General features: G+C 46.3%; 1 protein-coding gene across 1 annotated transcript in view; it reads left to right on the forward strand.

The window, feature by feature from the left end:
• Positions 1-22,482, forward strand: part of LOC309395996 (disintegrin and metalloproteinase domain-containing protein 2-like) — a gene marked incomplete at both ends in the record, with an annotated part of 23,016 nt that extends 534 nt beyond the window's left edge. Inside the window, 10 exons of the mRNA XM_081960708.1 lie at positions 3,224-3,321; positions 3,987-4,123; positions 6,872-7,052; positions 11,256-11,351; positions 12,523-12,721; positions 14,021-14,126; positions 16,782-16,965; positions 18,267-18,347; positions 19,515-19,626; positions 22,295-22,482. Of these exons, the coding sequence (XP_081816834.1) occupies positions 3,224-3,321; positions 3,987-4,123; positions 6,872-7,052; positions 11,256-11,351; positions 12,523-12,721; positions 14,021-14,126; positions 16,782-16,965; positions 18,267-18,347; positions 19,515-19,626; positions 22,295-22,482 (1,382 nt within the window). The remainder of the gene's footprint in view (positions 1-3,223; positions 3,322-3,986; positions 4,124-6,871; positions 7,053-11,255; positions 11,352-12,522; positions 12,722-14,020; positions 14,127-16,781; positions 16,966-18,266; positions 18,348-19,514; positions 19,627-22,294) is intronic.
• Positions 22,483-23,153: the final 671 nt, after the last annotated feature.

The raw sequence follows: 23,153 nt of genomic DNA on the forward strand, positions 1-23,153 counted from the left end.
AAAAGAAAAAAAAGGGAAAAGGCACACGTGGTCCGATTCCCTGCTTTCCTGAGTCAACATGAAGGGGACCGCGGAGCGTGCTTCGCCAGCTCGCACTCCGCTGTTCCCTTCATGTTGACTCAGGAAGGCAGGGAATGGGACCATGTGTGCAGGAGGCTGAGGCTGCCTCAGCCTCCTGCACACGTAGTCCCATTCCCCGCCTTCCTGATGACGTCACCAACCTCACTAACCATAAACCTCACCGCACGTCACTGGTGGGATTCAAATAATTTAACAACCGGTTCTCTGCCCTAACGACCAGCTGGGTAGTTCACAGCTCGGTGGTCATGTGACCGTGTGGCGTGACCAATTCAATATCACTCAGGATGATGGGCGTTTTGCCTTACCTGTTACAATGTAATGAGGGTTAAGCGGAGAGGCAGTTTCTGGTAAGAAGGGCAATAAAGATGAGGCTAGAAACAACAGCAGAATGTTTCCTTCCTGCCTTCGTTACAGGATTAGCCATGTAAAGTGAAAAAAAAAACACAAAATGAGATTTCTTCTCCTCTCTCTCTCTCTCTCTCTCTCTCTCTCTCTCTCTCTCTCTCTCTCTCTCTTCTATCATCTATTTAATCTCTATCTATCTATTTTCTATCTGTCGGTCTGGCTGTCGGTCTGGCTCTCTCTATTCTCTCTCTCTCTCTTATACATGCTGCCATTCCCACCTATCTATATCTCTCATCTATAATCTATTTTCTATCTATCTATCTATCATCTATCTATCTATCTATCTATCTATCTATCTATCTATCTATCTATCTATCATCTATCTATCTATCATCTATCTATCTATCTATCTATCTATCTATCTATCTATCTATCTATCTATCTATTCTTTCTCTCTCTTCTTATATGCTGCCCTTATATGCTGCCATTCTCATCTGTCTGTCTGTCTGTCTGTCTGTCTGTCTGTCTGTCTGTCTGTCTGTCTGTCTGTCTGTCTGTCTATCTATCTATCTATCTATCTATCTATCTATCTATCTATCATGAAAAAAGAAGAAAAAGCAGTCAACAGGTTGAGCTAAACATTACACTAATCCTCAAATCCTTCCCTTAACCATCTGTTATTATATTTAGCACGTAGAAAGTCCAAAAACGGTTTCCAGTCTCTTGTAAAGCTGTTTGGCCCATTATCTCTAATCAAAGCAGTTAATTTAGTCAACTCTGCTAATTCAGTCAATTTCAAAATCCGTTCTTCAGCAGTCAGCATCTCTTTTTCTTTCCAGTGTTTGACCAGTACAACCCCCTGTTCTAAGCAATTTCTATTCTTCCTTTCAGTTATAGGAACCAGGCTGATTCAGTGGGGTCAACATTTGCCAAAAAGATATGCTCTAAACCCAGTTCTGCTGGAATTGCTATGGTAAGGTAGCTGATACGGCTCATTGTTATTATTCACCACTTCTTGGTTCTGTTTGCAAACCCACTGTCAGATTTGTTGAGAAAGGTATACTTTATTTAGAAGTCAAACGTATTGCAGCAATGCAAAGCCAGAACTGAGAATCACATGCCAAAATCCCTAAGTTTAACTCTCCCCCACCCTCCAACCCCCACTACCTCCCATCACCCTCTTCTGGGCAACCAATGAGGTTCAAGAAAGATGTTTTCACAACGCCAGTCCAGGCACAGTTTGGTATGCAGCTGGTATGTGGATGACCTTGAAGCAGCATCTCAAGGAGATATAGCAGTTACTTCCATTTCCCCCCAAGCCTTCCCTGTTACATTTCCCTTTCAGTTCTCCCCAAGCCTCTCCAGTTACATTTCCGCCCCTCCCCTGCCCATAGTTCACGGCAGTTTGTCATCTAATAGTAGCTAAGCACCAGCAAGCATGGTAGCAGCTGACACCCACTTCATCAGATCAGTCCATAAATTTGCAGCAGCATTCCCTCAATGCCCTAAGCTTGATGGATGTTATCCTTGGTACTTTTGCAGCTGAATGCATGGTGAAAACCAAGCCTATTTGGTTGCTTTGTAGTTAAGGATACCGTCTGTCCCCAGAAAATGATTAAATTAAGTCCTTAATATAATCTATCGCACAGCACTGCCTGGAAATTGTTATTTTTTTGATAGTTTAGGGTCAGGGGCTTAAATCCAGCCTGCGGGGCCAGCCTGGAAATATCAAAGGACCAGCCTGTGGTGCCTCTGACAGCCAAAACAGGCCGTGTGCAAGCCCCCCGTAGCCTGTTCTCAGCCTCCTGCAGCACTTAGATGACCAAAAATGAGCCGTGTGGGGCAGTGGTGAAATTCATTTTTTTTACTACCAGTTCTGTGGGCGTGGCGTGGTGGTGGTGTCCTGTGACTGAGTGGGTGTGGCAAACACGATGTCACTCATGGCCATGCCGACTCAGTCACATGCCCTCCCCCCAAGCCACGCACATAGAACCCGGTAGGTATGTATGTATGAGTCCAGTCACAGCGGAGCTGCTGCTCCTTTCATGGTTTCCCCCTGGCCCCCTCCCTACCTGGGTCTACCTTAAAGGGACAGGCTGAAGCAGTGCTGCTGTGAACAGAGGGAAAAACGTTTGGATTGTCTCTGCTGCATTTAACATACAATTCTGTGGCAGAGACAATCCAAACGTTTTCCCCTCCGTTCACAGCAGAGCTGCTGCTCCCTTTATGGAACCCCCCGGAGCCCTCTCTCCCTGGGACTACCTTAAAGGGACAGGCTGCAGTGTCTCTGCTGTGAATGGAGGGAAAAACGTTTGGATTGTCTCTGCTGCATTTAACGTTGAATTCTGTGGCAGAGACAATCCAAACGTTTTCCCCTCCGTTCATAGCAAAGCTGCTGCTCCCTTTATGGTCCCCCCCCAGTCCCCTCCCTCCCTGGGTCTACCTTAAAGGGATAAGCTGCAGTAGCTCTGCTGTGAATGGGGGAAGAAATGTTCAGATTGGGTGGGCAAGTCGAGCAACCAGAAGAGGTGAGCGGTGGCAGGGTGACCACATGGGCGTGGGCGGGGCCACCAGGGATTTTTTCCACTGGTTTGGAGAACTGATGCCAATCATCCCTGCTGGTTTGGCTGAACCGGGCTGAACCGGGAGGATTTCACCCCTGGTGTGGGGGCCCCACGAGGCCTCCACGTGGCCCGTTTTCGGTCAGCAGAGTGCTGCTGGAGGCGTGGGAGGCCGAAAACGTGCCACGCAGGGGGCTTTGCAGAACCCCCACATGGCTCATTTTTGTCTGGCCCAGTGCTGCTGGAGGTCTCTGTCCCGTCCTCCTCCTCCCCCGCTGGCCCATGGAGTAGAACTAGAATGCTGATCTGGCCCTTGAAGAAATCCAGTTTGATGGTTTGATAGTTTAATGGGGTCAAATGGGGGTGGGGTGCAGTGTTAATTGAAAGGTGGAGTAGAGCATTAACCCAAATGGATATTTTGTTATATAAATGTCAACGTCTTAGTATAATGAAAGGAAGGTGGAAGGGGCAAGATTATTTTTCTCTCTTCTGGCCATCTCCCCATTTTTTTTAAAAAAAATGCCTGTGAATGTTTAACTCCCGAGACTGGATATGCCTTTGGGGCTGTGCAATATTCTGTAGTCCATTTGGTGCAATGCGACACCTGTCTGTGGTTCATGAAAGCAACTGCCTCTTTCTTCAGACTTTCCTGACTGCAGAAGGAGTTGCTTTAATGAGTTGCAGATAAGGGTTGATGCCTTCGTGGAGAGGAAGAACAACCCTGAAGCGCTTAGCACTGCCTGAAAACACAGCTCTTTGTTCTGACTCTCCTGACTAAAGAAACAGCTGCTTTAATGAGTTGCAGATAAGGGTTGCTGCCTTCGTGGAGATGAAGAACAACCCTGCACACAGGGCCAAGGCCTCACTCATGGACAGATAAACTTCGAACTAGATTATTTGTTGGGTTCTAAGGGTTTCCAAGAGATTTGTCAGAACCAGAATGTCCTGCCTTTCATCGTTAGCGGTGACCGCTTTTCATGGATTTCTGCTTTCTCTTAGTTTCAAAACGGGATGACCTTGGAAGCGTTCTCAGTCATAGTGGCACAGTTGCTGGGGTTTAGTGTCGGACTGTACTTTGACGACACCAGAAAATGTCATTGTTCGGGGACAATCTGCCTGATGAACACGAGAGCAGCGTAAGCCTTTACATCCTTTTGACAACCATCATTGGACAACACTGTCAAACTGTTTAGTAAAGCTGTGTTACTCTTCTTCTTCTTCTTCTTCTTCTCATCCTCCCTATTGCCTTTCTCCTTTTCTGTTTACGACTGTAACTTTGTTGCTTGCATCTTTACGATTTATATTGTTTGATTTAGTTTCCCAGTATGATTTATGTTGATTGCTTATTTAGTATCCTATGACTTATTGCTAAGTGTCCTATCATGATTTATGATGAATTTATTTTTATGTTTACTATGATTATGATTTATAACTTTTATGTAAACTGAGAGTTTATGCACCAGAGACAAATTCCTTGTGGATCCAATCACACGACCAATAAATAATTATGTCCTGTCCTGTCCTGTCCTGTCCTGTTCTACTCTGTTCTGTTCTACTCTACTCTACTCTACTCTACTCTACTCTACTCTACTCTACTCTAAAGTTTCACGTGTTCCCCCAAAGGATTATTTTAAAAATGCGTATCTTTCTTCCTTTTGCAGATCAAAATTTCCGGAAGCTCATAAATGATTATTCTATTCTATTCTATTCTATTCTATTCTATTCTATTCTATTCTATTCTATTCTATTCTATTCTACCGTGTTTTCCCCAAAATAAGACAGGGTCTTATTTCTTTTCCCCATGAAATATGGCCTTGGGCTTATTATAGGGGGAGGGCTTATTGTTTTGGGGTTGCCGGGCAGCTGCTCCCTTGCGAACTGGCTCCCGAAGAGCCGGGTAGAGCCTCAGGGTAAAGCAGCCATGAGGTGATCACGCTCACAAGCAACCACCCATAAAATCCCCTCTCCAGCCGGGCAGAGCGCCATTCACCGACCTAGGGGGTATCCCTAAGGCACCAAGGCACGTGGCACTCTGCCTGTTCCCCAGCTCCCATGGCTTGGCACATTAGGAATACTCTCTAGGTCAGTGCATGGAGCTGTGCCTGGCTGGAGAAGGGGGTTGCGCGAGCACCTGTTCTGCCCCCAGCAAGCATGCCTCCCAGCCTCACCATGCCCTGGCCCAGCTCTCCCTGCAGTGCCAGGGCACCACCGCGCTCTGAGCTATTCTATTCTATTCTATTCTATTCTATTCTATTCTATTCTATTCTATTCTATTCTATTCTATTCTATTCTATTCCATTCCATTCCATTCCATTCCATTCCATTCCATTCCATTCCATTCTATTCTTCATTATTCCATTCTATTCCATTCTATTCTATCCTATCCTACCCTACCCTACCCTACTCTTTGCTTTACCATTGACCTAAGGGTGAAGGATGAAGTGTGAGGTTTTGGACTGAATTGCTTTTCACATTCTATGTAAAAAAACAACACCCCCCCCCCCAAATTAAGTTGATGGTGGTAGATGTTGACTCTCATAGATGTGAACCGTTTCCATTTATCCTTGAACAGAGAATGCTAAAATTGGGGATTGCTGAAGGCAGCTTTCTACCCCTAAATTTGAGACGTTCTAACAGCAAAAATTGGGCAGTTGGTTGGTCATAAAGGAGAGGAGACGTATTACCAATGAGGTTGTCCCAAAGGCACCTTTCCAAAGGCAACTGGACTTTCTTCAGAAGTTTCTTCAGTCCTGAAGACATTTCTTGCACGAGAAGCAAAATGTTCTCAAGAAAAAAACAAGAAAGTCCAGTGCTCAAAGAATATCCAGTTGCCTTTTGAAAAGCAAAATGGGATTGTGGAGGCCAAAAAAAAAAAAAAAGACCAGTCAACCATTGGACCAGGATGATACAAGATCTTCTGTTTTGAGTTCTTGGATTAGAAGACCTCCGAGGCCCCTTCCAATTCTATTCTCCCATGTCCTATGTATAAGAGAGCAGCGTTTTCAACACACAAAACCGCTTGATTGTGAAAACAATTACCATATTTTTTGGAGTATAAGATGCTCCAGAGTATAAGGCGCACATTAGTTTTTGGGGAAGAAAATAAGAAGGAAAAAAATTCTGCCTCTGCCTACCAGCATCCATGGTATTCAGCTGACACACGATAACAAGGTCAGCCAATGAATAGGCATAGCAACTAAGTCAGCCAATGAGGGCTATTTGGACTCTGAAACAGTATTTGCTGTGCGAGCAAGAAGGAGACAGGAAGGAGCCTGGCTTAGCCAAGAACTGAAAGTGAAACTACTTGTGTTTTGCTTGTATTTACTGCTACCTTGGAAAACCTGCTTTTGGTAATGTATATTCTTATTATTTTGACTCCTGCTGAATTAGTTACTTGTGTGTGCTTTCTGAAGGTGATTGCTGCTGCAAACTCTGACCAGCCAGATCAGCTTCAGCACTTATTGCAGCCTGATTCAGCACAGCTGATTGGCGGGTGGATCGTACTGCCGGAATACTCCTCAATCAGCTGTAGGGATTGCCACAGACCATCGCTGCCTCCATGCCTGGCGTTTTTGGCCTCTGGTGAGGGTGGGAGGGGCTACATTCGGTGTATAAGATGCACCCAAATTTTCACCTTCTTTTTTTGGGGGGGGGCAAAGGTGCGTCTTATACTCTGAAAAATACGGTAATCGGTTGAATAGCTTGCCTTTGGGATTGTGGGTCCTCCATCACTGGGAGTTTTTCAAAAGGAGGTTGGATAACCAGTTGACTGAGATGGTGTGAGGCTCGGTGGTGGAGGTTGGACTAGAAGACCTCTCAGGTCCCTTCTAGCCCTAGGATTCTGTGTTCTATTCAGAGCTGTGCTTTCTCCCCGCCCCTTCCAGACAGTCCAGTGGCATCAAGTCCTTCAGCAGCTGCAGTGTCAAAGATTTCCAGAATTTCCTGAACTCCGCGTGGTCGCAGTGTCTCCAGAATAAGCCACGTTTTGATATCTCCTACCGAGCACCGCTCTGTGGCAACAGCGTGGTCGAAGACGGGGAGCAATGCGATTGTGGCACAGTGAAGGTTTGCAAAGGAAAGGGGGGGGGGGAAATCAGAGGAAAAAAAAGAAAGAAAGATTTCTTTAAAATAAGGACTAAAAATAACGAGCACGATAGACAATCCAAGTCTCTACAGGTAGCTCTCGTTCCTTTAGTAACCAAAGTTACAACAAGCCCTGAAAAAAGTGAGTTCTAACTGTTTTTCACACTTATAGCCGCTGTTGTGGCACCCCCAAAGTCATGTGATCAAAATTCAGATGTTTGGCAACTGATTCATATTTACGACGGTTGCAATGGGTCACGTGATCCCCTTTTGCAATCTTCTGACAATCAATGTCAATAGGGATTCACTTGGCAACCATGACAAGAAAAGTCCTAAAACGGGGGCAAAACTCACTTAACAAATGTTTCACTTTGCAACAGAAATTTGGGACTCAATTGCGCTTATAAGTTGAGGACTACCTGCCTATTAGATGAGAACACACAATAAAATGGCTAGCTCCATCATTGTGTGCACGATGCCCATGCTCATCTGTGCATGTGTCTGTAAAAACCGGAGGGTGCCACCCAGCGTTGTCCAGGATCCTGGTTTTCTGACTTCCAATTCAACCAATTGGTTATGATAAATATTGACTTTCGTTTAGACTGTGACGATCTCTTGTGCACCTCCAGAAAATGGGTTAATTCAGAAGCTGGATTAAAGGGGCTGTCAACGATGGCTAACGATGCCAAAACTGATTCATAATAATGGAGCCAATGTTTTAATACAAAAACCAATGATTTTTTAGTGGCTTCATTAGAGAAGATTCATTTGCAACAAATCTTTGCTTTGTTTATCTGCTTCTGAACTTTACCGTTGTTCCTTCCCTCCCCTCAGTCTGTGTCATAAATCATGTTACCCAATAAATACACCCCTCCCAAACTGAGATCTGATTCCAGCTGACAGTAAGCGTGGAATTCACTCCCACTCATTCTGTCTCCATGACAACACGGAGAGTTGACAGGGGATACATGAACACAGCTTCAATACTTTGTTTCCCACTGGACTCTGGGTGGGGTGACTTCTGCCTGTGGTATCTCATGACATCCCATTTCAGTTTATGGGAGGGGAATGGACAATTCACCATAGCCAACTCGCTCTGGCCAACTCATTGTGGCCAACTAGCTGTGAGACAACTCACGGCAGGACAATTTAACAATTCTATTTAAGTGGAGCAGACCTAGAGGTGGAGCTCTTGCCTCACAATCAGAAGACTGTTAGTTCAATACTAGGTAGAGGCAGATATTTCTCTATCTGGGTACACTGAGAATATATCTGCTGAACAAAACTCCGCATTGGTGACAGGAAGGCATCCGGCCATTAAAACACTCTGCTAGCTCCATCAGTTGCCCAGACTCCACCCCACAAGGAATTATTCAAGCTCTTGGGGCGTTCAAAAGATTTAATTATTTAAAATAAATAAAAATTATTTTAATTTTTGCCATTCACATTTCATTCTGTTCCCTCCTTTTGCATCCTTTCTTTAATGATTCTTTGGTATTAGTTGTTGTGGCCTGCCAGTAGAGCTGGCACTAGATTCAGACAGTGAGGCGGTTGGGGATGAACATGGACCAGTCCTGGAGTCTGGGGAAGGCTCTGAGGAGGGCTCTGTGTCAGAGGCAGTAAGAGGGCCAGGGCCGTCTGGCAGTTTCCAGTTGCCTTCAGAGTCAGACATCAGTGAGGCAGACGAAGAGCTGGAGCCTGTTCCCAGTGTGCGCATGCGCAGAGTGGCCAGACGAAGGTAACAGATGAAGAACAGGGGAGAACTTGGGAGTGAGGCCACAGGTGGACGGCCCCTCCCAGAGGAAATAAAAGAGGAGTGAAAGGGGAGTGGAGTTTGCAAGAGACAATTAGTTCGCTTAATTGGTTCATGACTCTCCAGGACTCCTGGCCACGTTCTGCAGATCTCGGCCTGGCAGCTCTCCAAGTCAGAGAAGGTCTGTGACTATAAATCCTCCCTCGAAAGACTTTGCTGGATGTGAATGAGCGGAATTCACAGCCAATTAATAAAAGGGTTTTTTGTCGGGATCAGGGGTTTGCTTTGACTCTCCACAGTTAGCTTACATGGCCAACTTGCCATGGCCAACTCGCTGCAGGACAAAACTCTTGGGAAGCCTAGGTTAGAACATCAGCATAAGTCTTGTCCCGCAGCAAGTTGTCCTGTGACAAGAGGGCGATGGGAAGCTGTCCTGCAGCGAGTTGGCCATGGCAAGTTGGCCATGTAAGGTGACTGTGGTGAGTAAGCCTTGATCAGTTCACCGTGACAAGTTGGCCATGGCGAATAGGGCATGGCGAATTGCCCTAGACCCTTATGAGATTGGTGTCCCATCTCTCCATCCACGATCCAAACAGTCTTCTCTGTGCTGGACAATTCATCAAATGGAACAGAGTTGCTTCCTGGAGTGGTGGGTGCTCCGTCATTGGAGTGTTCTGACCTAAGCTTCACCAAATCATGAAGGAGATGCCTTGTCCCGACAAAACCCCTTTTTATTAAGCTAATGAGAATTCAGTGACGTGCGGTGAGGTTTATGACTGGTGAGGCACTGACACAGTGCTGGGTTTCAAATATTTTTAGACTTGTGGACTTCAACTCCCAGAATTCCACAGCCAGGCATGCTCAGTTCCAATTTAAAGCGACAGCATTTGTTTTTCTCCTTTGCTCCTTCTTTCTTTTTCTTTTTCTTCTCCTTCCCCTCCTTCCTCCCTCTCTCCCTTCCTCCCCCTCTCTCAAACACACACACACACACACACACACACACACACAGAAGTTGGATTGGACTATCTCTCCTACCCCTTCCCTCTCTCACTCACTCTCAAACAAACCCCCCCACACACAAAAGTTGGATTGGATATCTTTTCCAGTGGCTTGAAAGCAGCTCCTCTGCCATCCCCCCCCCATTCCCCTGCTGCCTTTCCCAAACACCTCCACCATTGCAAATGCAGCCTGCTGTCTTGGTGGGAAATGCCTGGAACACAATAAAGCCCACCCACCACCTCCTGCTGGCAGGCTGGGGTGAGAGGAGAGGCAGAGAAGCTGGAGGGGAGCCGAGCCGAGCCTTCCAAAAGAAAGAGGCTGGGGGGGAAGTGTGTGTACTACAGCATGGCTCTTTGCCTGGCTTCCTGCCTCCTCCTGTGGTCTCCTCAGTGCTCCCTTGTGCTCTCCCTCCCCAAGTGTAGTTTGATTGCAGGTGGAGCCACGTTGCCTTTTCAAACTTGTAATCAGTGAAGCTGGGCTAGATTTTTACATAGTTTTATCCAGCTGTGTGTGTGTGAGAGAGAAATGAATGGGGGCCTGGGGAGGAAGTCACTACACTTGGGGAGGGAGAGCACCAGTGAGGTTAAGCAGAGTCATCCACGGTGAGGCAGCAACTAGCTCAGCTTTTTCCTTTTCCTTTTTTTTTTCATGATAAGAGTGGTGAGGCTGTGCCTCACCTGCCTCACCTGACTGCACGTCACTGTGAGAATTCCTCTCATCCACGTCCAAACAGTCTTTCAATGGTTAATTTACAACCACAGACCTCATCAGGCTTGGAGAACTGCCAGGCATCAATATCTTCCAAACGCAATGCTGTACAAGGAAAAACTTGGCAAGGAGTCTCTGAGTCACGAACAAATTTTCACACTAATTAAGCAAACTAATTGTCTCCTGCAAACTCCACTCCCCTTTTGCTCTTCTTTATTCCCTATGGGTGGGGCCATTCACCATCCACCTGTGCTTTTAGTCCCGAGTCAGCCCTTGTTACTTAGCTGTTCCCTTCTCTTGGCAGCTCTGTGCTTGCACACATCAGGAACAGGCTCCAGCTGTTCCACTGATCTCCGACTCCGAAGGCAGCTGATAACTGTCAGATGGCCCTCGCCGCCTCTCTGCCTCCGATGCAGAGCCCTCATCAGAGCCTTCCCCAGACTCCAGGACTGGCCATCTTCCTCCCCAACCTCCTCACTCTCCGAATCTGCTGCCAGATCCACTGGTGGGCCACAACATGGAGGTTGTAAAAAAAAAAAAAGACTGGACATCTATTTGTCCGGGAGGGTATCTCTGCTGAAGGCCATTAAAACACTCTGCTAGCTCCATCAGTTGCCCAGTTGGCGAAGTTGGCCATTGGATTAGAAAACCTCCAAGGTCCCTTCCAGCCAGATGATTCTCTGTTCTGTGATGCTCAGTCCCCGGTATATTCCTTTTGTTTGCAGGAATGTGAAAACCATCCTTGCTGTCAATCAGATTGCACCTTGAAAGCAGGGATGCATTGCGCCCAAGGAGAATGTTGCTCGCTGGGAAACTGCAGGGTAAGTGCCGGCCAAGGTGGGATGGAATGGAAGCCATGTTTCTTTTTCACCTCAGGGCTTTCGTTGCACAAGCACGGCCGCCATCTTGGGTTTTTAAATTCTCTTTTATTTGACCCTCTACTGAAGATAGTATAAAAGAGCTGGAAGAGATTACTTGTTCTCACTGGCAGGAAATTTATCCTTAGTTCTGGCTTAAATCGCTCCTTGATATGTTCCCATCTGTTATTTCTGGTCTTGCCTTCAGGTGCTTTGGAGAACAGGTTGGATTATTATTTCTTCTTCTTCTTCTTCTTCTTCTTCTTCTTCTTCTTCTTCTTCTTCTTCTTCTTCTTCTTCTTCTTCTTCTTCTTCTTCTTCTTCTTCTTCTTCTTCTTCTTCTTCTTCTTCTTCTTCTTCTTCTTCCTCTTCTTCTTCCTCCTCCTCCTCCTTCTTTCTCCTTCCTCCTCCTCCTCCTCCTCCTCCTCCTCCTTCTCCTCCTCCTCCTCCTCCTCCTCCTCCTCCTCCTCCTCCTCCTCCTCATCATCATCATCATCATCTTCCTTCTTCCCCCTCTTCTTCTTCCTCTTCCTCTTCCTCCTCTTCTTCTTTTTCTTCTCCTTCTCCTTCTTCTTCCTCTGCTTCTTCTTCCTCTTCCTCCTCCTCCTTCTCTCTCTCCCCCCCCCCCACTCTCATTTCTGTGTTTGATGTGGGTAATGAAACATCTCAAGAGAGGAGCTGCGGTACTTCCCAACACTTTGGCACCACACTTATTTATTTATTTATTTATTTATTCTTCGTATTTCTAAACCGCCCCCTCTCCCAAAAAGGGACTTCTCCCTAATACAGTACAGGTAGTCCTGTCGTAAGTCAAAGTCTAGAATGAATGAGTTGGAAAGGACCTTGGAGGTCTTCTAGTCCAGCCCCCTGCTCAAGCAGGAGACCCTATACCATTTCAGATAAATCTAGTCTCTTCTTAAAAACCTCCAGTGATGGAACACCCACAACCTCTGGAGGGAAGCTGTTCCACTGGTTATTTATCCTCACTGTTAGGAAGTTTCTCCTTAATTCAGTGTTTAGTTTCTCCTTAATTCTCCAAAATGTGGGCGTCTACCCGTCCTACACCTAGCTTGATTCCTGGTTTTAGTTAATTGACAGGGAGTCAGGACACAGCCATATTCTTTCTGTCTCACAGTTGAAGGCCAAGGGAACCTTATGCAGACCGTTGGAGGACACGGATTGTGATCTCAAAGAGTTTTGCAACGGTACCTCGGCCGAATGCTCGGAAAACCATCACGTGGAGGATGGACACTGGTGCGAACACCGAAGCGGGATTTGCATGCAAGGAAGATGCCGAAGCGCAGATCGATGGTGCCGGAAAATATTCGGAGCACGTAATACACGCTTCTCTCCATTTAACCTCTTTTGCTTCCCATCTTCGTTCTTTTCCACCATGCTTTTCCAAAGGAAGATAGAACTGAGCTCGGGGTAGGGAAGGAATGAACAAGCCAGGGAAGGGGTGGGGGGACTTGTAGATTACTCAGCCCTGAGATAAAGGGGAGGGGCCAGAAGGAAAGTCCAAGTAGCCCCACCTTCCTTTTGTTCGGTAAGGGAGAAACGCGGGCAGATGTCCTGCCTACTAACAATAAAACACATTTGTGGACTATCTGCCATCGCTTTGTCCTAATCCGATCGACCTCAAAGGCTAACCATCAATCTTGAAAACCTCTCCCAGTTTTTCTCTGCTCCTGTCTTATCAAATCAAGCAGGGTTATTTTGATTTTCTTTCTCACGATTCCCTCTTTCTTATCCCCTATAAGGCAGTGGCGGGATTCAATTTTTTTTTATTATCAGTTCTGTGGGTGTGGTTTGGGGGTGTGGCTTGGTGGGTGTGGCAGGGGAAGGATACTGCAAAATCTCCCTTTCCTCCCCCACTCCAGGTTCCAAATAACATCTAAAATTAAATCAGAGTCCAAAGCAAAATATTGCTGAAAGTTGCAAATTATTACAGCAAGGTGGAGTCATGGTGTCATGGCAACTGAATGGAGCAGTGTGCTTACTGGCCGGATGCCCTTCCTGTTGCCAATGCAGAGTTCGCAGTGGATAATTACTCACTGTGCACAGAGAAAAATATCTGCCGCTAACTAGGATCGAACTCACAGCCCCTGATTGTGAGGCAAGACCTCCACCTCTAGGCCACTGCACCACTCAAATCTAGTCAACTAAATGTCGGGGTTCCAAATAGCATCCAAAAGTAAACCAGAGTCCGAGGCAAAGTATTGCTCAAAATTCCAATTTATTAAGAGAGCCGTGTTGGCACATCTGGGAAAACCCGAATCTGAAAGCTTCCCGGTTTTCCCCACCCAGTTGAAAGTTCAAGTTCTTTCCCCCACACCCACAAGTCCATCACGTGGTCCAGTCTCCCACTGCCATGCTGGCAGTTCCACCCATCCAGTTCCGGCCAGGTGCAGAGGTGCAAAGACAAAGGATGACCTTGGCTTTCTAGAAAGAACTTTGTTATGGCTACATATCATCTAACTCTGTACAATCCTCCCTCCCAATTCCTCACTAATGAAACAGCATAGTAAAATAAGAGAGTGAGTGGCAGGCCAAAGATCCAGAAAGGAATATGACTGCAGGCCTGTCACATTGACTTCCCTCGTAAAGTTTTGGACCTGTGCCATGTTTTTCAGAATCGAAAAGTGGATCCCTCCAATGCTATGAAGAAATTAACAGTCAAAAGGACAGGATGGGCCACTGTGGTTCTACTGCAGGAGGATACCAGGATTGTCAGTGGCAGTATGTCAGAACATACTAACAAACTAACCACAAATCCAGGCTCTGCTCTATGACCGTGGTCACTCTCTCCAAGTCCCCCAAAGATTATGCTGTGGCAGAGTTGTTCATTAACTAAATCAAGCTACTGTTATGCCAGGGCGGACAAAACATCCATCAGGAGTCAAAATTAGTTCAGTACCAAAATAATATTGTTGTGGCCTGTCAGCCGCCGCCCCCTCCAGTAGCCGAATCAGAGGAGGGGGCGTGGGAGTCAGGGTCAGCAAGGGGGAAGAGGGAATGGAGCTGGGAGGGAGAGAGAGAGACACATAGACAGACAGACAGACAGAGAAACAGAGACAGAGACAGACAGAAGGAGAGAGACAGAGACACCCACCCACACACACAGAGACTCACACACACACACACACACACACACACACACAGAGACAGACAGAGACAGACAGAGAGAGACACAGAGACCAAGACAGAGAGACAGAGGGGGAATCTGGGCCATCTGTCAGCCCTCAGATGGAGCATCAACAACCCCCAGGTGTAGAGGTGGCTGATGAGGAAGAGGAGGAACATCTGGGTCCAGTGCCTGACACGCAGATGCGCAGAAGGCAGAGGAGAGGAGGGCAGAGGAAATCTATGGGCCGGTCCTTGGGCTGGAAGAGTCACCACTGCTAGCAAAGCCCCACCCTAGCTCTGGGGATAAAAGGCAGGGGGCGGAGATGAATAGATGTGGCAGGCAACTGTCTATCCCTCTGTCGGATGGACTTGTTAGCCTGTGGTGAGAGAGAAACCTTTTTGCTGGGCTGTCTGCACTCCTAATTAAAGGAATCTCTGAGTTCAGAGGGTTTGTTGTGCTTGGGGAGCTGGGTCAGAACAAATAATGCAGGTAGTCCTTGGCGTCCAACCCCAATTTTGGGCAATTGGGCCCAAAATTCATATTGTTGCTAAGTGAGACAGTTGTTAAGTGAGTTTGGTCCCATTTTTTACGACCTTCCTTGCCACTTTTGTTACCTTCTTTACAGTTCACGGCAGTTCTTTACTGCTTTTCCTTACAAGGTTAATAAGAAATTCCCACACAAAATTAAGGCACCAGACCAGAAGAAGATGTCAAATGGACTGGATTCACACAGCACGTGAAAAAGTGTTGTGTTAATCCAGCCCATTTGACAACTCCTTTTGGATGGATGCCTTCATTTTGTATATGAAATTCATATTAACCTGTAAGGAAAAGCAGTCATCCCAGATTAGTTGAGTGCATGTAAATACCTATTTAGTAGATGCAGTATTTGTGATGCTCTCTGCTTGCCGAGATCTAATGTTTTGTGTATAACATTTTGTGTATAAAATATAATATTTTATGAAAATAAAATCCAGCCAAGAGCCACAAGAAGCCCTCAAAAACAACTCCTAAGATTTGGAAGCAAACGTTTTGATCTAAAGCACCTCTCCCTTTCATATAAAAATAAAAATAGAATCATAGGGCTGGAAGGGGCCTTGGAGGTCCTCCAGTCCAACCCCCTTCCCAGGGCAGGATTCCTTATTCCCACTCTGGACAGATGGCGGTCCAAGCTTTTCTTAAAAACCTCTAGCAGGGATGTACCTAAAACTCCGAGAAGCAAAACTCTCTTCATTCCTAACCTCCTTAACTCCTTCTCACCCAAAAAGCAAAAGACACAAGTCCCCTTTTGTGAACCAACCAAGGTGATTAGGGGACTGAGGGCTAAAATGTATGCTGAACGGTTGCAGGAACTGGGCATGGCTAGTCTAATGAAGAGAAGGACCAGGGAAGACAGGATAGCAGTCTTCCAATATTTGAGGGGCTGCCACAGAGAAGAGGGGGGGGGGTCAAGCTTTTTTCCAAAGTCTTAAAACCCTAGTAAAGACCACACCTCGAGTACTCTATCCAGTTTTGGTCACCACAATGTAAAAAAGATGTTGAGACTCTAGAAAAAGTGCAGAGAAGAGCAACCAAGATGATTTGGGGATTGGAAGCTAAAACACGCAATGAACGGTTGCAGGAACTGGGCATGGCTAGCCTAATGAAGAGAAGGGCCAGGGTGTGTGTGAAAGCAGTCTTCCAATATTTGAGGGGCTGCCCCAGAGAGGAGGGCGTCAAGCTATTTTTCATAGCACCTGAAGACCAGACAGGGAATAATGGATGGAAACTGAGCAAGGAGAGATTCAACCTGGAAATAAGGAGGAATTTCCTGACAATCAACCCATGGAACAGAAGTTGCCTTCAGACATTGTGGGAGCTTCATTCCTGGAAGCTTTCAAGAAGAGACTGAATGCCATCTGTCAGAAATGGTGTAGGATCTCCTCCTTGGGTAGGGTGAGGGTTGGACTAGATGACCCAAAGGTTCCTTCCAACTCTGTTATTCTATTCTATTCTAAAATGGCTTCTACTGTACTGCCCTAAAATGGCTTCTATTGTACCAGCGCAGTGGAGTTGCCATGGTAAGGGCTTCACAGTACTCCACAAGTTGTTTAAGCCTCAAATCTGGCTTAAACAACAACAACAAAAGGAACAAACAAACAACGTTAACCCATCCTCAAACAAACCCAACTGTATGTTGACTGGGGTTAGAATATTTGATGTTCGGGACACTGATAGCGGATGTGAAACTGTGCTTCACTCTCTGTTTCTTTATATTCCGCCTGCAGAGATCTGAGGTGTGGAAAACTGGTTTGCGACTATCCAAATAGAGTCCCTTTCTTTTTGGAAAGCGCCGCCATCATTTATGCCAAAGTGCAGAATCGCTTATGTGTCACTTTAGACTATTTGAAAGGGCCGGGCATAAAAGATCCCTTCCTGATCCACGATGGCACCGTCTGCGGAGAAAACAAGGTAAAGGCCTGAATTTGGGATACAAAAGGGGTGTGGGGTGTGTCTGGCTTAGGGGCTCCTCACAATGGATGGACTCTTTGTCTTCTACCCCAGCATGGCTCTTCTCTACCCGAAGGGGATCCAGAAAGTCAAAAGGTTGCTTTGATTCATTCTCTCTTTCTCTTTCTCTTTCTCTTTCTTTCTTTCTTTCTCTTTCTCTCTCTCCCCCCTCTTTCCCTCTCTTTCTCACTCTTTCTCTCTCTCCCCCCTCTTTCTCTCTCTTTCTCACTCTTTCTCTCTCTCCCTCTCTCTCTTTCAGTTTCTTTCTCTTTCTCTTTCTTTCTTTCCCTCTCTTTTTCTTTTTTCCTCTCTCTCACTGTCTCTCTCTCTCCCCCTCTCTTTCTCTCTCTCTCTTTCTTTCTCTCTTTCTCTCCTTCCCTCTCTCTTTCTCTTTTTTCTTTTTTTCTTTTTCTCTCCCTTACTTTCTCTCTCTCTTCCTCTCTTCTTCTCTCTTTCTCTACCTCTCTCTCTTTCTTTGTCTCTCTCTTTCCCTCTTTCTTTCTTTCTTTCTTTCTTTCTTTCTTTCTTTCTTTCTTTCTTTCTCATTCTTTCCCTCTCTCTCTTTCAGTTTCTTTCTCTCTTTCCCTCTCTCTTTCTTTCTCTCTTTCTCTCCCTATCTTTCTTTCTCTCTTTTTCTCCCTCTCTCTCTTTCTGTCTCTTTCTCCCCCCTCTCTCTTTCTCTTTCTTTCTCTTTCTCTCCCTCTCTTTCTTTCTCTCCCTCTCTCTTTTTCTTTCTTTCTCTCCCTCTCTCTGTTTTTCTTTTTCCCCTCTCTCCCCCTCTCTCTTTCTCTCTCTCTCTCTCCCTCCTCTCTTTCTCTTTCTCTCTCTTTGTCTCTCTTTCTTTTTATTTCTCTCTCTCTTTCTCTCTCTCTCTTTCTCTTTCTCCCTCTCCCTCCCGCTCCCTCTTTCTCTGTCTCTTTCTCTCCCTCCCCCTGCCCTCCCCTCTCTTTTTCTCTCTCTTTCTCTCCCCCCCTCCTGTCCCCCCCTCTCACACACACTCATACAAATCTTCCCTCGCCACTAGTGCTGAATGATGTTCTACTTCTGGTTGTGTAGATTTTATTTAGCAAAAACACTTTTTTGTGGGGTCCTTGGTGCTCTCTGAGTTTGGTTGCTTTCTTGCAGGCGGACAGCTGCTCTGAATTGCCCTGTGGTGACTTTGTCCCAGTTCAAGTTTAAATATGCTTGGAGTGAGCACATGGTTATCATCGGGGGAAAATAATAAATTTTTTTTTAAAAAAAATCCCTTTTCCTCTTTTAAGATTTGCATGAATCAGAAGTGCGTCGATCGGGCCGTAATCAGAACAGCCTGTAATCCAGAAGTACAGTGCCACGGGAAAGGAGTGAGTCCATAATAAATTCTGCAGGGTCAAGTTCACTGTTGCATGCCTACATTGATTTCACCATCACGCCTTCTCCTGGGGCAATTATAGGACAGGTCCCTTTTGAGGCGCGGCAAAGGATCACTCCTTTGGGGTGAAGGGTAAACAATTTTAGCTGGCCGACATGATAGCGGTGTTCCAATACTTGAGGGGCTGCCAGTGAGGGGGGGGGGGTCCAAGCTATTCTCCAAAGCACCTGAAGGCCAGACGAGGAATAATGGATGGAAACTGAACAAGGAGAGATTCAATCTGGAAATAAGGAGGAATTTTCTGAAAGTGAAAAAATGCACCAGGAAAACGACTTGCCTTCAGAGCCAATGCAATCCTAAATTGCATTAACAGAGGGATACAATCAAGATCAAGGGAGGTATTTATACCACTCTATAAAGCCTTAGTAAGGCCACACCTAGAATCCTGCATCCAGTTTTGGTCACCACGCTATAAAAAAGATGTGGAGACTCTAGAAAGAGTGCAGAGAAGAGCAACAAAGAGGATTAGGGAACTGGAGGCTTAAACATACGAAGAACGGTTGCAGGAAGTGGGCATGGCTAGTTTAATGAAAAGAAGGATTAGGGGAGACATGATAGCAGTCTTCAAATATTTGAGAGGCTGCCAGTGAGAGGAGGGGGGGGAAGCTATTCTCCAAAGCCCCCAAAGGCCAGACAAGGAATAATGGATGGAAACTGACCAAGGAGAGATTCAATCTGGAAATAAGGAGGAATTTTCTGATAGGGAGAACAATCAACCCATGGGACAGAAGTTGTGGGAGCTTCATCCCTGGAGGCTTTCAAGAAGAGACTGGACTGCCATCTGTCAGGAATGGTGTAGGTCTCCTGCTTGGGCAGGGGGTTGGACTAGATGGCCTACAAGGTCCCTTCCAACTCTGTTAGTTAGAAACTTAAGGGAAGGTGGTGCTGGTAAATTGACAGCCATTTTGTGAGGGCACCCCAGCCGGCACTCAAGATTCCTTGTGGGATCTCAGGCCTGAAAATATCAAGGATTCCTGCATCCCCCACCCAAGCCCCAGGATTGGAAGGGTGGGAGGGAAATGCTGGAGTGGAAGAGGGAGCTGAGACCAGGCAAATGATGATGTTTTTCTTCCCTTCCTCTTTCTCGGATGCAACTCAGAAGTGCAACAACAAAGGCCATTGCCACTGCAACCCAGGCTGGGCTCCCCCGGAGTGCGATGTATCAGACGAAGGAGGCTTAGGCGGAAGCATCGATAGCACTTTCCGAAGCGGTGGGTTTCCTCGCTTCTACATAGTTTGAGAAGGAGAAGTTGTGCTGAACCCTTGTGTCGTGGGCAGGGGTGCCTGCAGCAAAACAGGACAGGTTGTGGCTAGCTCTGCCCTGCAGCGACAGCACCAGGGTGGGTGGGTGCTACGGGTTCTCCCACCTTCGGGATAACCCTTAGCTAAAGTTATGACCGGTTCGGAGAAACTCCAGATCAGGGGTGACTCTAGCAGGTTCTGACAGGTTCTGGAGACCTGGTACTGGAAATTTTGCATACTTCGGAGAACCAGCAAATATCACTTTTCCTTTCCTTTCCTTTCCTTTCCTTTCCTTTCCTTCCCTTCCCTTCCCTTCCCTTCCTTCCTTCCTTCTCTCTTTTCTTCCCTTGTAAAAGAGCTATCCTTCCTTCCTTCTCCTGGTTTTCCTTCCTTCCTTCCTCCCTCCCTCCCTCCTTCTTCTCTCTTCTCTCTTTTCTTTTTTCCTTCCTTCCTCCCTTCCTTCCCCTCTCCCTCCCTCCTTCTTCTCTCTTCTCTCTTCTCTCTTTTCTTTTCCTTCCTTCCTTCCTTCCTTCCTTCCTTCCTCTCTCCCTTCCTCCCTCCTTCTTCTCTCTTCTCTCTTTTCTTTTTTCCTTCCTTCCTCCCTTCCTTCCTCTCTCCCTCCCTCCCTCCTTCTTCTCTCTTCTCTCTTTTCTTTTTTCCTTCCTTCCTTCCTTCCTCTTCTCTCTTTTCTTGTAAAAGAGCTATCCTTCCTTCCTTCTTCCGTCCTTTCTCCCTCCCTCCCTCTTCTCACCTCTCTTTTCTTTTTTATTTTTCCTTCCTTCCTTCCTTCCTTCCTTCCTTCCTTCCTTCCTTCCTTCCTTCCTTCCTTCCTTCCTTCCTTCCTCTTCTCTCTTTTCTTCCCTTGTAAAAGAGCTATCCTTCCTTCCTTCTCCTGGTTTTCCTTCCTTCCTTCCTTCCTTCCTTCCTTCCTTCCTTCCCTCCCTCCCTCCTTCCTTCCTTCCTTCCTTCCTTCCTCTTCTCTCTTTTCTTCCCTTGTAAAAGAGCTATCCTTCCTTCCTTCTGGTTTTCCTTCCTTCCTTCCTCCTTCCCTCCCTCCCTCCTCTCTTCTCTCTTTTCTTTTTTCCTTCCTTCCTTCCTTCTTTCCTTCCTTCCTTCCTCTTCTCTCTTTTCTTCCCTTGTAAAAGAGCTAGCCTTCCTTCCTTCTCCTGGTTTTTCTTCCTCCCTCCCTCTTCTCTCTTTTCTTTTTCCTTCCTTCCTTCCTTCCTTCCTTCCTTTTCTCTCTTTTCTTCCCTTGTAAAAGAGCTATCCTTCCTTCCTTCTCCTTGTTTTCCTCCCTCCCTCCTATTCTTCCTGACCTTTCTTCCTCCCTCCCTCCCTCCTATTCCTTCCTTCCTTCCTTCCTTCCTTCCTTCCTTCCTTCCTTCCTTCCTTCCTTCCTTCCTTCCTTCCTTCCTTCCTTCCTCCCTCCCTCCCTCCCTCCCTCCCTCCCTCCCCTTCCCTTCCCTTCCCTTCCCTCCTTTCCCATTTTCCATTTTGCAAGGTGTTTTTTGGGGGGCGAGGTGTATGCTGCAAATAGAATTTATTGACGGTATAATTTTATTATGATGTTTGAAGTTCCACTTTTGAGCCCGGATTTTTCCTGATTCGAAGTAGCATCATATTTTCAATTGAAAGTTGTGCAGAAAGGTTGCTAATTGCCTTCTGGATTCAGTTTAAACAGTTGATCATTTTAGGTGCTTGATAAGATTTGTTGATTTGAAGGAATAAGGAATTTTAGGGGTAAGTGATGTAATTTGTAAGGAGAGAAGCAACTTAGAACTGAGGAGAAATTTCTTGACAGTGAGAACAATTAATCAGTGGAACAGAAGTTGCCTCCAGAAGTTGTGAATGCCCCAACACTGGAAGTCTTTAGGAAGATGTTGGAGATCCATTTGTCTAAAATGGTATAGGACAGTGATGGTGAACCTTTTTTGGCTCGCATGCCACAAGTGGGGAGAGCGCAGGGGGGTCGTGTATGGGCGTGCCGCACCCATAATGCAATGTGTGACCCCCCCAGTGCGCATGCGCACACAACATGTGCGACCCCCCCATTTTTACATACTTTTTTCACTCTCCCCAGGCTCTAGAGGCTTTATAGGAGCCTGGGGAGGGTGAAAAGAGCCTTCCCCGCCCCCCCAGAGGCCCTCCGGAGGCTTCAGGGACCGTCCGGAGGCTTCCCTGAAGCCTTCGGAGTGCTCAAAACGACCCTCCGAGCAAACTGGAAATGACTTCCGGTTTGCTCGGAGGGTCGTTTTAAGCATTCCGAAGGCTTCAGGGAAGCCTCCGGACGGTCCCTGAAGCCTCCGGAGGGCCTCTGGGGGGGCGGGGGAGGCTCTTTTCGCCCTCCCCAGGCTCCTATAAAGCCTCTGGAGCCTGGGGAGGGTGAAAAAATGGCTTTTAAAAACGGTGAACTCAGCTGACGCAAACTGGCCAGCTGACAGGGCAGTGCCTCGCGTGCCCTGACAAATGGCTCCGCATGCCACCTGTGGCATAGGTTCGCCATCACTGGTATAGGGTTTCCTGCCTAGGCAGGGGGTTGGACTAGAAGACCTCCAAGGTCCCTTCCAACTCTGCTATTGTATTGTATTGTATTAATTTCCTTAGAAGAATTTTACATTGTTGTTCTTTCTTTTCTAGTTGTAGTCCGGAACAATAATCAACCCAAACCGTTTTCAACAAGAAACTGGCTTCTTGTGGGTTTCTTTGTCTTTCTGCCTGTTGTGATTGGCGCCCTCATCTTGGCCATCAAACTGAGAGAAGCTTTATTACACCCCAGCGTGGAGGAGGAAAAAGACGAGGAGGAAGAATACGATACAGAAGGGTAAAGTAACGAGGCTAGAGTTTTTAGTGCAACCTTCTCAGAATAACAGAAGAGTTGGAAGGGACCTTGGAGGTCTTGTAGTCCAACCCCCTTGTTCAACAGTCTTCCTTTGCGGGAGGGGAGATGAAATGCAAAGAATATTTTGTTTTTGCAAATCTGAATGATTGTTGTAGGGAGCACTTGTTCTCCCCCCTCCTTCTCTCCCCTCTTCATCCATCTATATCTATATATCTATCTCTATCTCTATCTCTATATATCTATATCTATATCCTGTCTGTCTGTCTGTCTGTCTGTCTGTCTGTCTGTCTATCTATCTATCTATCTATCTATCTATCTATCTATCTATCTATCTATCTATCTATCTATCTATCTATATCATCTCTAATAGCTATTATCCATCTATCAATTATCTGTCTGTTTGTCTGATTGTCTGTCTACCTACCTATCTAATATACTGCCATTCTCACCTAGAGGTGACTGTAGGCATTTAACAATCAATAAAAACAACAATAGGAAATATTAAAACAATGAATAGTGACACTAAAATTTGAAGTTGACAAGAACTTCTATTATTCTATTCTATTCTATTCTATTCTATTCTATTCTATTCTATTCTATTCTATTCTATTCTATTCTATTCTGTGCCGTGCCGTGCCGTGCCGTGCCGTGCCGTGC

The sequence above is a fragment of the Natrix helvetica genome (genome assembly GCF_964273705.1).
Source record: "Natrix helvetica genome assembly, chromosome: 8".
In the NCBI taxonomy this organism is placed as follows: domain Eukaryota; kingdom Metazoa; phylum Chordata; class Lepidosauria; order Squamata; family Natricidae; genus Natrix; species Natrix helvetica.